This window comes from Globicephala melas, chromosome 14, assembly GCF_963455315.2.
Source record: "Globicephala melas chromosome 14, mGloMel1.2, whole genome shotgun sequence".
Taxonomy (NCBI): domain Eukaryota; kingdom Metazoa; phylum Chordata; class Mammalia; order Artiodactyla; family Delphinidae; genus Globicephala; species Globicephala melas.
In genome coordinates this window covers 76,309,372-76,324,412 of record NC_083327.1, presented here as the reverse complement: position 1 = coordinate 76,324,412, position 15,041 = coordinate 76,309,372, and the positions used below count along the sequence as shown (strand labels likewise).

The window sequence follows — 15,041 nt, the reverse complement described above, 5'->3', positions numbered from 1 at the left end:
TTGTTGTAAATAAAGTTTTATTGGAACGCAACCATGCCCATTCATTTAAGTGTTATCTGTGGCTGCTTTTGTGCTACCGTGGCAGAGATGGGTAGTGATAACAGGGACCGTGTGGCCCCTCAAATCCTAAAATATTTACTCTCTTGGCCTTTACAGAAAAAGTTGGCCTTCTATGGAAAAAATTTCTGTATTCATCTTATTTTCTTTTCAAAAAGAATAAAAAGATGAAGATGGTCCTGAATGAACATGTCATCTTCTATATTGAAAGGACAAATGGGTTCTGATTTTCGTGTCTGTTTTTGTTACTATAAAAAGAATTTTTATGTTTCACAAATATCTGTGATATTTCAATAACTGATACTGGTGCTTGGAATAATCAACCTGTGAAATGGCAGCTAGATGGGAAAAAATGTGAACTTAGTTACATTTCGCAGCTGACTGAGTTTTGGCTTGAACGTGAGTGAGTTAAATCCTGCCAGGTTCCGACTCGTCATTACATCTGTGGCCGTGTGGGTAGTAGCTCTTTTAGGTATGGTTTAAAACCACCTCCAAGGGTACTGTGTTTATAAATTGGTTGGCATAGGGTGGGATCCTTGTCAGTCTGCTGTGATGCCATGCGAAGGTTGCTGTTTCCTTAACTGTCAGGATTTGGGCAAATTCGGCAGCATTCAGGCTGGTTTAGTTACGCTGTGAACCTGAGCAAGGGGTGTATACAATTATATCACCGAGAATGGTGGGAGAAAATGTGCTCCCGATTATTTTGCCATTGCTGGTCCGCGTTCCATTGATTCTTTAACACTTGCTGCATTGCGCGTGTTCTTCTTCTTAAAGTGGATAGAGCCTTGTCTTCTGCTCTGAGATGTGCTACTCTTGTTTAGGAAAGTAATGGGGAAATTATTTGTGGTTGATAAATGAGCTGCCACCAGGAAGATGCTGTGGCCAAGTGATGTGAGAGCTGGTCTGGGAAGCAGGCTTTTGCATTTTAATCCAGGCTTTGCTGCACACTCCTGGCTCTGTGACCTCCAGGGAGATGGTGGTGTGTGTTTTCCCCGTTTGTACAGTGATGCTCCCCTAGATGTGGCTGTGTACTAACCTGTAAGTGTTTTGCACTGCCCAGAAGATATCTGAGTCCTGTTTATTATTAAAACTGTTTGTTTTTCATACAGTAAGACATGTTTGAGTTTAGTCTTGTCCTTTCTGGGAACATTACTTTTTGGACTTTTCTGCTATTTCAGATCGTCTCTTTCACTTTGTGGTAGGACTTGGAGGGCAGGTCAATGACTTTGAAATCCACAGTGTGGGAGGAGAGCAGGCAGGATGGACTGGAGGCACGTTGTGGACCTCAAGTGGGATAATTAACATAACAGCTGCCTCCCCGCTTTCCTCCCTTCCCTACCTCTTAAAATATTAGACTAAAGTGAACAGAGCTGGACAAATGCCAGAACCTAAAGCTGTGTTTTATCTCTTACAATTTCCTCCTAATTTCCTTTGTAGACAAAGTGTTGACCTCAGACTCATTCTGGACATGTTTCGGGTAGCAGAGTGCCAGTGAATGCATTTGACACGAGGGTCACAGAGAGTTCTTAAATGAATGTGGCTTTTCTGGGTTGGGGAGGATTTTAGATCATTTCACTAAAATATCTTTAGCCTTGCTATAATCTCCTTTTAAAATATTCTTATGGTAATGCATCTATTGAATATACTGTGTTTAACCCATTCACACCATATAGATCTTTGTGTATTTAAATAGGTGGTAAGTTTTTGCCTTGAACTGTCCATCCCCTGGATGGTTAATATGTGTTTGCTGTTGTCCCTGGTATTATGGAAGACATTTTTATGTAAACAGTTTAGTGGCTGTTGATTTTATGATGGACAGGAAATGAGTAGAATTAGAAGTAAGAGATGGGGAGGAAAAAACAAAAACCACTGGAAAGTTTTGGAAAGAAAAGTGCCGATAGGATCTTTAGGAATCTAAAATAGGGAATAGCTATTGATTAAGGTTCCCAAACCGATGAGCAGATGGGCCACAAAGAGCTGCTTCTGGATAGGGAGCAAGGAGAAAAACTCGCTTTTGTGAACACTGACCTTGGCTGGCTGGAGTGGCTTAGGAGAGTGACTTGTTTTCTGAGGCAAACCAGGACCACTTCCCAGGATTGAGTTCAGAGTCGGAGCCCAATTTTTCTCCCTCTATCTGGGGCAGAGGGTGACTGGGACCGGCTGTAGAGCTGCTTTTTCCAGTAGCTGTTAGCCACATGTGACTATTTACATTAAAATTAATTAAAGTGAAATAATAAAATTCAGTTCCTTAGTCACAGAGCTACATTTCAAGTGCTCAGTAGCTACTTGTGGCCAGTGTCTACCATATTTGGATAGTACAGATAGAGAACATCTTCATCATTGCAGAAAGTTCTGCTGGGGACAGCATTTGTCTCTAGGGTGGGATTGAGCGTAAAAACGTGTAATTGTGAGACCCATTTTCGTTGCCAGATCAACCAAACCCTAGTTTCCTAAAGACCGAGGCAGGGGCAGATTCGTTTTTAAGGTTGAAGTAGGCTGAGAAAGTGAACAAAGTTGGAATCCATACACGTATGAAGTGATGCCACCTACCTGTGTGCTTAAGTGAAATACCTGTAACGTATCTACCTGCCCTGGGTGCTTCTGTGCACTCGTGTACCCCTGAGTGTACCCCTGAGATGACTCACTGTTTATCGTTTACCCAGCCATGGCAACAGTTAAAAACTGGTATCCTTTTTGTTATGGGGAGAAATAGTGAAGGAGGAGGAATCTATTCTAGCAATTTGTATTTAACTTGATCTTGCTTATGAACTTATTAAACTGTGAAGTATACTTCTTCGGCTGAAACTTAATTGACCCAAGTCAGTAAAATGGATTTGATTGTGTGACTGTGAAACTCCTTAATCACCATGTATGTTAGACCACAGACAGAGCTAGTAGGAATGGGGAAAGAAAGTGGCGGAGAAGTTGTGTAAGGTTTGTCCTTAGCTAAAATGTGTACAATTTATGACACCAGAAGAGTGAGCACCTGCCTCTTTCCTTTTCTCCTGTCTCATGTGTTGTTTCTCTAGCCAGACCAGGAAATGACCCCTGATGGCTAACTTCTAATGACGTGAGATCTCAGTGGAAGGTTCGTAGTACGTGTCTAGATTTTTGGAGATTCATTTCATTTCTTTGTTTGTACTGTCTTGATACCTTATCTTAAGTTAAGCAATTTCTGAAGGAGACAGATATTAGGGAAAAGATTAGTGAAAATAATCAGATCTGGTCTGAGAAATTATTCATTTACTGTCTTTCATTGTGGGACACTTAAGTCAATAATCCTTTCCTGATTATGTTTCTATAGTAGAGGTTCTTTGGAGCTAATATAATCAGTTTCTTGTTCTCTTCTTATTGTGGAATGGGGTGGAAGGGGATGGAATTTTCCTTCCTTTCTTTGTTCCTTCTTTACTGCTTTTTAAAATTATAATCTATATAGAAAAAGCAAAACTGCAGTGACAGAAAGAAGATCAGAGGTTGCCAGGGCCTGGGGATTGGGGAAAGTGACTATGCAGGGGTATGAGGGATGTTTTGGGGGCGATGCAAATGTTGTGTGTTGTGATTGTGATGGTGCTTATGTGACTATATACATTTGTTCAAATTGATTATGTCGTGCACTTAAAATTAGTGAGTTTTATGCATCATAAAGTATACCTTAATAAAGCTGATTAAAATCTCTGAAGTACCTTAAAACATAAAATAAAATTATAATCTATTATAGCTACATCTGTCTATCCTTCTAGTCCCGTGATTTGTTTTTTGGGAAAAAAAAAAAAAAAAAGAATCAGAGAAACTGAATGGAAATGAAAAGAACCAGTTAACAAGCTACATTCTCCTTTATTTTAATATTAAAAGTGGTAGGTTTGTAGAAGATTGAGGTTTAAAATTTCCTGTAACACTAAGATGAATTTAATCCTCTTTGAGTTCAAGAAATAAATGTCTACAGTAATAAAAGTTCCGAGTAATTCATGGTGTCATTGGCTATAGAAAGCTGAGTTTCCTGCTTTTAGTTCAGAGCTCTTGTTATAAGTCGGCAGGCTGACTGAATAAGGGGACACTTCCCTTTAATCATAGTCACAAGTGCTTCAAAACAGGCTGTGTCATGTGGCTCTTTATCCACTCAGTTTTGAGTCTTTGATTCTCTGATTTAAAAAGCCATGGTGGGGCTTCCCTGGTGGCGCAGTGGTTGAGAGTCCGCCTGCTGATGCAGGGGACACGGGTTCGTGCCCCGGTCCAGGAAGATCCCACATGCTGCAGAGCGGCTGGGCCCGTGAGCCATGGCCGCTGAGCCTGCGCGTCCGGATCCTGTGCTCCGCAACGGGAGAGGCCACGGCGGTGAGAGGCCCGTGTACCGCAAAAAAAAAAAAAAAAAAAAAGCCATGGTGACAATGCATCTTTTTATTTTTGTCTTCTCTACTGAAGGACAATACCATATTTTGGTGTCCAGAAAATGACAGTGAAAAAAAAAAAGAATGAATATCAAGTTTAGACGGAACATCACTGTTAATACAGAAGACTCATTTTTGTTCTGAAATTTACATTTTTTTTTAAAGCTCACAAAAACAATTTCAGTTAATGCATCTGAAGAGTTTTTTTTCTTTATAATTGTTCTTAACTCTTTTCTGTATAAATTTTTTAAAAATATTTTTTATTTTTTAAGAAGCAACATGCCACATAAATTTAAACTTCACATAAAATCTAATGAAAGTTTGCAATGTTTTCATTCAGGGTATTGTCTTTTGTTGTTACTGTTGCTACTTACCATTGTTCATCTTGCCAAAAGAAAAAAGTTCTCACAGACTCCCTGGTTTATTTATGCTTTATGTCTCTTGATTTGGGGACATGGCTCACCCCTCCCTGAGGCATTAGAGATGGGGCTATAACAGAGGAGGGACCAAGGGACAGGCTAGATGCAGTGGGGACAAAAGCAGTGATCAGATCCAAAGAGGGCCCACCGGCCTCTCAGAAGAGGGAGGTCCAGGTTGGCCGAAGCTGGCTGAAAGAAGCTTCTAACACATCATAGGGGATGGAGCAGGTCAGGATAGAACTTAGGGGGGTTAAACAGTTTGCTAGTTTGTGCTAGATCCAGGATGACTGGCCACTTCTCTTTTTGCTTGTCCAGTGCCCATCCTGGTTTCTGTCTCATCGCTTTGCCCGTTCTTGGACAGGGCGTGTGGAAGGGGGCATGTACAGCATCGTGATCCAAAGCTTGCACCCTCGGTGCAGATTGCCTTGGTTAGAATCCCTCCCGACTCCCACCGATTAGCTGTGTGACTCCGGAGAATTTATGGAATGTCTCTGTGCCTCAGTTTTCTTACCTGCAAAATAGAGATAATATCACTTCCACCCTCATACGCTGTTCTACCTGAGATAATATTTGCCGAGCACTAAGCCCGGTTTCTGGCATAAAGTGTTCAATAGTGTTGGCCATATATTATAACCAATTTTTAAATGATACCACATTCTTGCTTTGGGATGCTATTGACACAGTTTAATATACCCCAGAAATATTTTCACTTTTTTCTTAAAAAAAGGACGAAACGCCAATTTAGGATGTGTACATGCAATTGAATACTGAAATTCATCCTCCCCCCAGAGTCATGTCAGATTTACATGTCATTTCTTGTTGTTACTTGGGATTTGTTCTTTATCTGGAAGAGAGTAGTCTAGGGCAATATTGTCACGTGAAACGGAATTTTTAAAAGCATCCAGGTAAGTCAAACACTGTTCAGAAAGAACGGAGGTTAGAAGCTCACAAGATGGAAATGACCTTCCAGGTGAACTGATGTTTAGTCAGTGCTGTTCTGTTTCTGTGTGACTTTTATCTGATGGAAATTCCTCCATTCAATGACTGCTTTACGTCTGCTGTCCTGGAAATGCAGTCATGAGTAATACACACAGAGCCCAGCTCTCACAGACCTTGCATCCGACTTAGAAAGACAGCAGTGAACAAGGTGGTTCAGAGATGACAGAGGTGATGGCTAGAGAGTGACCTCAGGAGGTACTTGGCAGTGTCTGGAGACATTTTTGTTTGTCACACCTGGGGACCGGATGCTACTGATGCCTAACGAGTAGAGGCCAGCTAAACATTCTACCATCTACAGGAATCCCACCTCCCAACCCAAACAAACAATTATTAGGCTTTCAGTGTCACTAGGGCCCAGGATGAGGAACTGCTCCAGATGGTCCTGGAAGCCTTGAAGAGGAGGGGACATTTGGGCTAATTAGGATGTGATAGGAAAGAGCTGTCCATGCCAACCTTTGTGGGAGGAGAATTTCGGGAAGAGAAACTAGCAAGACAAAGTCCCTGAGGCAAGAGGAACAGAGGCAAGGCTGGTGTGGCCCATGTGAGTGAGATCAACACTGTGAGCAAATCATGTAGGGTTTTGTGGCTGACATAGGAGTTATTCAGGTAACTCAGTGGGTTTTTGGTTATTATGAGAGTTTGGACGTTGTTGATTGTTTTGAATGTTTCCCTTTGATTTTGTTTTCCAGAATTACGGCCTCGAAACTGACAATATGAAAAACTTGGTTCTGAAGCTGCGAGCATCTTCCCACAATTTACAGAATTACATAAGCAGCCGGAGAAAAAGTCCAGCCTATGATGGGAACACCTCCCACAAGCCCCCCAATGAGTTCCTGACTTCTGTGGTGGAGCTCATAGGTGCTGCCAAGGCCTTGTTAGCTTGGCTGGACCGGTAAGTGATGGGTGTGCCTTACTGTCCTGTAAAAGGAGCGTCTGAGATGCATAGAAGTCAGTGTTTTGCCTGAGGAAGAGGAAACTTTATCCCTTTCTTGCCCTTGCCATTGGACCTGTCCAGGAGTTTGGAGCCAGTGGTCCATTTTAGGGTCCCTTTGGAAGTTCCTGAGGTGAATAGCAGGAACAAATTAACCTCAGCTTAGAGAAGAGTTTAAGTTGAGTTTTACTGAGGTTAAACGTTACTGGTTATTGGTTTGTATGAAGGCTGTTAGTTGACTTTTGAAGGGATGTTCATTCTCTTGCCTCATTTTTGGATGTGTTGTTATCTAGAACTTCTCTGTCTCTGTTCTATTGAGATTCCTATTTTGTGTGTTACTTGAGAGGAAACAGTTACATAACAATTTAAACCAGCCTGTTGTGTAGCTGTGCTTGTTAACACACAGTGTGGGATCCCAGTGGGTTCATCCTCTCCACTTTTTTTTTTTAAAGAGAATTTTCGTTGCTTCCTAGGGCTCCATTTACAGGGATCACTGATTTCTCAATAACGAAGAACAAAATCATTCAGCTTTGCTTGGACCTGACCACTACAGTCCAGAAGGTCAGTACGTCACTGGTGTTTTCTAAAAGCTTTTTTTCCCTTTTCCTTTTCTTCAAAGGGTTTACATGCAGGTATGAAGTACCATTCTTTCTCCCCCCATCAGAGCTGGGGAGAGATGAAGGGCTTTAAGTTAGATGAATTTACAGATAGTTTCTGTGAAAAATGACCAGTGACCTTTACATCAAAGATTACCTTCTTTTGCTTTAAAATAGTTGAGCTAATAGCCCTTTACTTCCTCTAAAATGTTAGAGCGCTTAATTTTTTTTAAATAGAAATTCTGGAGTAACTACATTTCACCATAATCTTCGTTCTGAGTATGTTACTGTATCTGCTTGTTAATTTTCTTTTCATTCTGACCTCTGGTGGTTAGGTTTACCAGTCAGGAGGAGCTTGGTGGTGATTCAGTAACAAACAGCCCCCAAACCTCAGCAATTTATTCCTAGATTATCTACATCCAAATGGGTCAGCTGAGGGATCTGCTTCAGCTCGCCTCACTTCAGGTTGTAGGCTAACAGAACAACCAGTATCTTATGTTGTTTGTCTCTGGGGCAGAGGTGCAGAGAACCTGGGTGATTCTCACACTGACAAATGTTCTGGTTTGGAAGTGACACGTCAGTTTCTCACACAGCTCATTTGCCAGACCTTCACATCTTAGTGAAGGCCAGGAAGATATTAACTGGCATGTAGCAGACTGTTGTAAAATTATTTTTGAATTGAGTTGAGGCCATAAAATGTAAGGAAGAACTTGTTCTTTTTTCACATCTCACTAGGTTTGAAAATTCTGTGATTGCACATTTGTTTCCACTGGTGATTTGGCAAAAAGTAAAGAACATCCTTTCCTCAGTTCTAACCATGCCATAAAATAGATGCAGTTCTGAAAAGCTATGTGCTTTCTGTCTGTTCCCGGAACATGAAGAGTGAAGTTTGGCTGTTGTTTAAGGTCCAGTCCTGAGCAGCCCTTGAACTTGAGGCACGTGGGACTTCATCGTTATGCTTTTGAGGCCATGTTCTTAGGAAAACGCTCAGAGCAGTAAAGTGGCTCTGAGATTCAGCTCTTTTTTATGGTGCATAAAATAATCTTGACAGAAAGAGTCTGATACCAATCACGGTGCATTCATCATGTAGCCACCAAGTCCTGGCATTTGCGGTAGGGGCTGCCCAGGGGTACAGATCCCACTCAGAAGGGTGCCCACTGGGCATTCTCATCACTTACCCCTGTTTACTGGGGCCGCATGATGCCTGGCCCATGATTCATGGTACTTTTTAAATGTGTGTTTCAACGAATGAGATAATGCTTTTGACAAATATGCTGTTGAGAATTTGTCGCTTATCAGGAAAAATTTAACCCAAACTTAAGGGACACAACAGGTATTGTTTCTATTTGTGTTTATTTTTTGTTTTCGTTTTCCTTTTGGTGCTCATTGAGCGTATGTTTCAGAGACAGACAGCTATGGGTTCAAATCCTACCGCTACCATTACTTAGCCCTGGGACATTGGACAAGTCACTTCAAACTTATGAGTCTCAATTTTCTTACCTGTAAAACGGGAATACTAACAGTTACCTTACCAGATGATGTGCTGGAATTTCTACAAGTTATTGTGGAGTAAGAAAAAAGGGAAAAAAAGTGTAAGAGGAAGACAAATGGTGACCAAAAATTTTTAAAATGTATGTATATATGTATTTGTAATATGCAGTACATCTGAAAACCTATATACAAAGGAATATATAAATACAGTGGGCAATTTGGAAGAAAAGTTGGGTTTACTTTGGCTGGGAGAAAAGTGGGGAGAGAATGTGGGAGGTAAGCCAAAGAACAGAAAACACTTATTCTTTTACAAAAAGCATGTATGTGACCACATTTACTCATGCAAAGTTATATCTAGAGAATTAGTATAGAATATTTAAAAACTAGTAATACCTACCTCAAAAGATGATGAAGATTAAATAAGATATATGTATAGCACAGTGCCTATTTAAGAAATAGTAGCCTATAGTAGGAAATATAAAAATCTTTTCTGGTACTGCTTTTCTGGAGCCGAACTTGATGGCTTAAGAAGACGACAAAGTTAACAAACATGTTGGGATTTCTGGTACTTCTTAGTTTATTTAAATTTGAGCAATTTTTAAGGATTAAGACTGGCCATGTGTAAATATATATGGGAATGTCATTTTATGAACTTAGTTTGAAAAACATGTTTAGCTCTTGACGGACGTGTGTTTTCTGTAGTAATTGGAGAACATAGTCGCTTTGGCAAGTAGTAAAATTTGTGTGCACAGTTGAAGGATGAGTGGAATGTCTTTTTCCACGTGCGGTGTCGTGGCAGCAGCAAGGCTGAATTTGCCAGGGGTTTCACACCCTCTCACAACTGCGAGAAGTGCAGTTTTTCTCCAGACTTCTTGGCAAAAGATCTTTTGACTGTTTAGGAAGAAACCTGCCTTTTCCATTTATTGCTTTTTTTTTTCCTGGAGAATTGAAGGAATAAAAGCTGTGTCTCTTTATTTCTGGTGACAAGGAACATGTTCTCCTAGAGTCTTTATTCTCTGTGTCCGTGTGTGTGAAGACAGGCGTTTGTTTGTCCCTTTCTTCTTTCTCTGTTCCACATACTGCCACTCTCCCCCCCTCTTTCTTGTTACTTTCTTTGCATCCTTCCCTCTGATGAGTGTGTACCTCTAGAGATTGGAAGGATAAACAGTTGTTGTTTTCTTCCTCCGTAAGAAAAGGGCATTCTTCTTCCTTGTGCTAATTAACTTTTTTTCTTTCCTTTTTTTAGTTGAAGTATAGTCAATCCACCATGTTGTATTAGTTTCAGGTGTATAGCAAAGCGATTCACTTACGTCCCACGCCGAGTCCGTGGATAGACCTTCCATCCAGTTTTCAGGCTGTCATTTCAGGTGAAGTCTCCTGGTGGGAAGGGATTCTGATCTCTTTCTTAATCGGTCCTCCTGAAGTTGCGAGGGCGTGAAAACTGGCAGGAGACAACATGGCAGTGGCAGATACCGGGTTCCAGTGTAGGAAGAAATGCTGAGCAGCGGAGAGCCCAGAAAAACTGCGTGGAAAGAAAGCATACCATCCAGCAGAGGAGGGAAAGTCAGGAGACCATTTCTGGGAGCTGGTTGGGTCTCAGGTGTGGACTGTCTGCCTGACGTGTGTTGTCACGTTTAATTCTCAACAGTTCTCTGAGACAGGTTTTATCATCCTCACTTTACAGAGAAGGAAACTGAGCTCTGGAGAGGTTAAACCCATCTCCCAAGGCTCCTCAGTTAGTAAGAGAGTAGAATAAGGAAGAGTGGCAGAGAAGGGCAGCTAGCAGCTGCCCTGGCTGGGTCTCTGCCAGGTTGATTGGCCTGAGTCTGCTGATTCAGGTGACCAAGGAATGTGACAAAGCTCAGGCCTGCTGTCGGGGTCATAAGGGCTGACTTGCTTCCAGTTCTTCTTTTTTCCATTCTGTTGCCTTCATGCCAAATAGCATGAAGTCAGGCCTGCAGCTGCTTCCTCCCGGTAGGAATGGGTGTGGGAACCCACGTTCACGGAGGCGGAAGGTAAAAAGCGGCGCTTTCACACGCTGCCTTGGACAGTTCGTGGAGACGGGCGCGCCCCTCTCCCACTGGCTCCATCACCACAGGAGCCCATTTTCTTGGTGGCTTCTCGGATCCGTCAAGGAATCGACCATGAGGTCACACATGCACCTTGGTGCGTGGGCCCCGGTGTATGGACAGGAGCTCTCTGCCGGTGGGTGATTACCTCCTGAGGACGACAGCCCTCGTGTCATTTGGGATGTGTACTGAAAAATCATAAACACAAATCATTAGTTTTATTTCTAGCACGAGACTGTGTAAGTATTCTGTTTTGCTACAGTTGACATTTATTTGAGAATTCTGTCCTTCAGATGGTGTGAGTAGGGGAGGGGCCGTCACGGCAGTTGACGGTTTAGTTCCATGCACAAGTTGGAGGACGAAAAGCACAATTTTGAACTGTAATCATTCATATTTTACAGCAGTTGTTCCTGGAGTTTGAATTTATATCTGATTCACACATGCAAAAATACATGCCTAAGTTTCCTTTTTTAAGAGTTTTCTCACTAGGCTGCTCTTTTCCTGAGAGTCTGTGTAAATTTTGGGAGCAGTAGAGTGACTATTATTTCCCACATTTTTACCTAGTAGAGAAAATTTAAAAACCTTTTAAGAAGAAGGCACCTAACGTCTGATTATAAAATGACATAGGGTAGAATATCATACATTTTCACCCCTACCCCCAGTGGCAGTAAAATGTGACCTCAAATGACATTTTGATTGAAGTGAACATCTTTGTCTGATGAATCCAACAGACTTGATCAGTATCCTTCCTGTACATAACATAATTCGCACTTTCCTTCGGGTGCCCCAGTTTGGGATTTACTGAATGGTGCCAAATACACTGTCAAGAATCTCGTTGATCTCCCTCTTCTTCTGCATGCACTCTGCCGTGTTGATTGAAATCTGCTCTAGGTACGCTTTAGAAGGTTAACTGAGAGTTTCACGTTCCACCGGACAATGGTTATTCCTATCATCAGCTAACTGGGTTCGTACGGTTCCGAGTCTTTTGTTCTTAAGCTGAGTAAACAATGCTTTGCATTCCAGCCCATTCTTTAATGTCATCAATAGCATACCTCAAGACCACTTTTCTGGCAGTGTGTTAATGAACGTTTTGTTGAACGCTTTTCATCTATTAAGGACTGAAATATCTGATTTAATCTCAGTGGTGCTTAAAATAAACTCTGTGGCTAAGTTTACTCAAGCCCTTATTTGAAAGCTATTCTTATGGGCAGGCCCAGAGCGAAAGACTCCAGGCTTGTTGGCCCAGTGCTGGCTCAGCCTGGGGTCACGTTGGAGAGTCATTGTCAACTTTCTTGGACTCTTTCTGGCTTCTTGCTCTCTGTACGGTCTGGATAATAGGTGGACTTTCAGTTCTGGTGACTTTTGTAGGCTTTCTGATTAAATAATTGGTCGGATGGGTTCCTTGTATTATTAGCCTCCGGGGTCAGGAGAGATGGAAATCTTAGGAGTCAAATGTCAGCTCCTTTCCTGTCTGCCCTCTTCTCCCATCCAGGTCTCTCCTCCAGATGGTCCAGGACCGCTCAGGCTGCAGGGTGGGAGGTGTGTCAGGGACCTCCTTGGACCCCAGGAAATATCTAGTGAGCTAAGCCGATGGTTTCTGAAAGTTTTTAGCTCTTATAGTTTTCATTTTCTTCTTTCTTCCTTTAGGATTGCCTTGTAGCAGAAATGGAGGATAAAGTTTTGGCTGTAGTAAGTATACCTTCTAAAAGTGACAGTAAAATTCCTTTTCCCAAAACAGTGGGAATCACATGAATTAACGTAAATGGACGGTGGCTAATTATTTCAGGATATGCTTCGAAATATTGGCTTTTGGGATATGAGTCTATTAATTTAGGTGGAAAAGGAAGAATAAAAACTATTTAACAATAAGACCAACTCCTGTGGAAATTCCTGTGCTTAACTTGGGTATATTGGGGTCTCTGCTTTACTCTTTTTTTCCCTGCTCTGAACCCTTCATCAGGGTACAATTATACTTAAATTACTAACTAGCCTGTTAATCAGGGTGAAACTGATGCGCAAATTTCACTTTAGGACCATTTTGTTTAAAAAAAAAATCTTGGCCAAAACCTTATGATAGAGGGGAGATGTACTGTGACTGTTTAAAGAGCATTCTGTAACTATTCATCATCGCTTCCTCCTTTTGACATAAGCCAGCCTGTGCTCTTTTGATAAGGCCTTCCTCCTACTGGTGTTGAGGAATTTAGCAATGAAACTTCTATAAATATATTTTCCATAAATAGGGAGGCTAAACACATTGGAGGAATGTAAAAAGTGTCACTTCTTAGATTCTCCCCCTTGGGAAAAAAAAAATCACTCTTTGGAATCTCCTGATTTCCTTAGTTGTTTAATTTTCAAAGGTTAGATGAATCTGATCGGGAGAAGTAACCACACGTAGCCACTGTGATTTCTACACGGGGACCACTTAATAGGGATCCTCACGTCTCTACAGTTGTACCTGCTCAGTGTTTGGCGTTCAGAGAATGTGAGCCGTCACTAAAACATCATAGACCTACATGTAAAACGCAAAAGTATAAAATGCCGAGAAATAACAGGAGGAAATCTTGGTGACCTCGGGTTTGGCGATGAGTTTTTAGATACAACACGAAAAGCGTGATCCATGAGAGAAAAACGGATGAGGTAGACGGCATTAAAATGAAAAACACTGCTCCGTCAGTGCCCTGAGAATGAAAAGACAAGCCACGGACTGGGAGAAACTGTTTTCTGAAACTCATATCAGATAAAGGACTTGTAGCCAAAATACACAGAGAATTCTTAAAACTCAATAAGAAAACAAACAACCTAATTAAAAAGTGGACAAAAGGTCCGAACAGACACCTCATGGAAAATGATATGCAGCTGGCAGATAAGTATATGAAAAGATGTTCCACATCATGTTTCATTAAGGAATTGCAAATTAAAGTAACAAGGTACCACTCTACACCTATTAGGATAACTATAATCCAACACGTGACGGCGCCAAATGTGGGGCAGCAGGAACTCTGTTCGTTGCTGATAGGAATGCAAAGTGGTACAGCCGCACTGGAAGACCCTGTGGCAGCTTTTTACAAAACTACACATACTCTTACCCTACGATCCAGCAGTTGTACACCTAGGCATTTACCCAAAGGAAAGAAGCTTATATCACAAGAACCTTCACAGAATGTCATAGCAGCTTTCATCCTAACTGCCAAAACTTAGAAGTAGCCAAGATGGCCTGTAGGTGACTGGTAAACAAACTGGTACATCCAGACAATGGAATGTTATTCAGCAATAAAAAGAAATGAGCTATCAAGCCTTGAAAAGATACGGAGGAATCTTAAATGCATATGACGAAGCGAAAGAAGCCGATCTGAAAAGGCTACATACTGTATGATTCCAACTATATAGGATTCTGGAAAAGACAAAACTATAGAGACAGTGAGAAGATGGGTGATTGCCAGGGGTTCATAGTAGGGGAGTGGGGACAGACAAGTAGGTGGGGCAGAGGGAACTTTTACGGTAGTGAAGCTCTTCTCTATGATACTGTGATGGTGAGTATATGACATTATGCATTTGTGAAAACGCGTAGAACTGTACACCACAGAGGATGAACCCTGATGTAAACTACAGACCTTGGTTAACAATAATGTAACACTATTGGTTGATCAATTGTAACGCATGTACCACACTAATGCAAGATGTTAATAAAATCTTGTTATTATTAACTGTTATAATAATATAACTGTGTTGGGAACTGTGTTGGGGTAGGGAAGGAAGTATATAGAACTCTAATTTCTGCTCAGTTTTTCTCTAAAAACTGTTTAAAATATAAAATCTATTTTTAAAAAAATGGTGCAGGGCTTCCCTGGTGGCGCAGTGGTTGTGAGTCCGCCTGCCGATGCAGGGGACGTGGGTTCGTGCCCCGGTCCGGGAAGATCCCACATGCCGCGGAGCGGCTGGGCCCGTGAGCCATGGCCACTGAGCCTGCGCGTCCGGAGCCTGTGCTCCGCAACGGGAGAGGCCACAACAGTGAGAGGCCCGCGTACCGCAAAAAAAAAAAAAAAAAAAAAAAAAAAGGTGCAGGCAAAAGTATATATTTTTTTACCTTGTCTGTA

The 15,041-nt window shown here is 41.7% G+C and overlaps 1 protein-coding gene across 5 annotated transcripts in view; it reads left to right on the top strand.

Moving 5' to 3' along the window:
* The window catches only part of CNKSR3 (CNKSR family member 3), a 104,503-nt gene that overhangs the window by 64,952 nt on the left and 24,510 nt on the right, over positions 1–15,041 (top strand). For all 5 annotated transcript variants that reach the window (XM_030853112.2, XM_030853113.3, XM_060283836.1 and 2 more), the window contains 3 exons: positions 6,550–6,752; positions 7,265–7,352; positions 12,595–12,636. In XM_030853112.2, the coding sequence (XP_030708972.1) occupies positions 6,550–6,752; positions 7,265–7,352; positions 12,595–12,636 (333 nt within the window). The remainder of the gene's footprint in view (positions 1–6,549; positions 6,753–7,264; positions 7,353–12,594; positions 12,637–15,041) is intronic.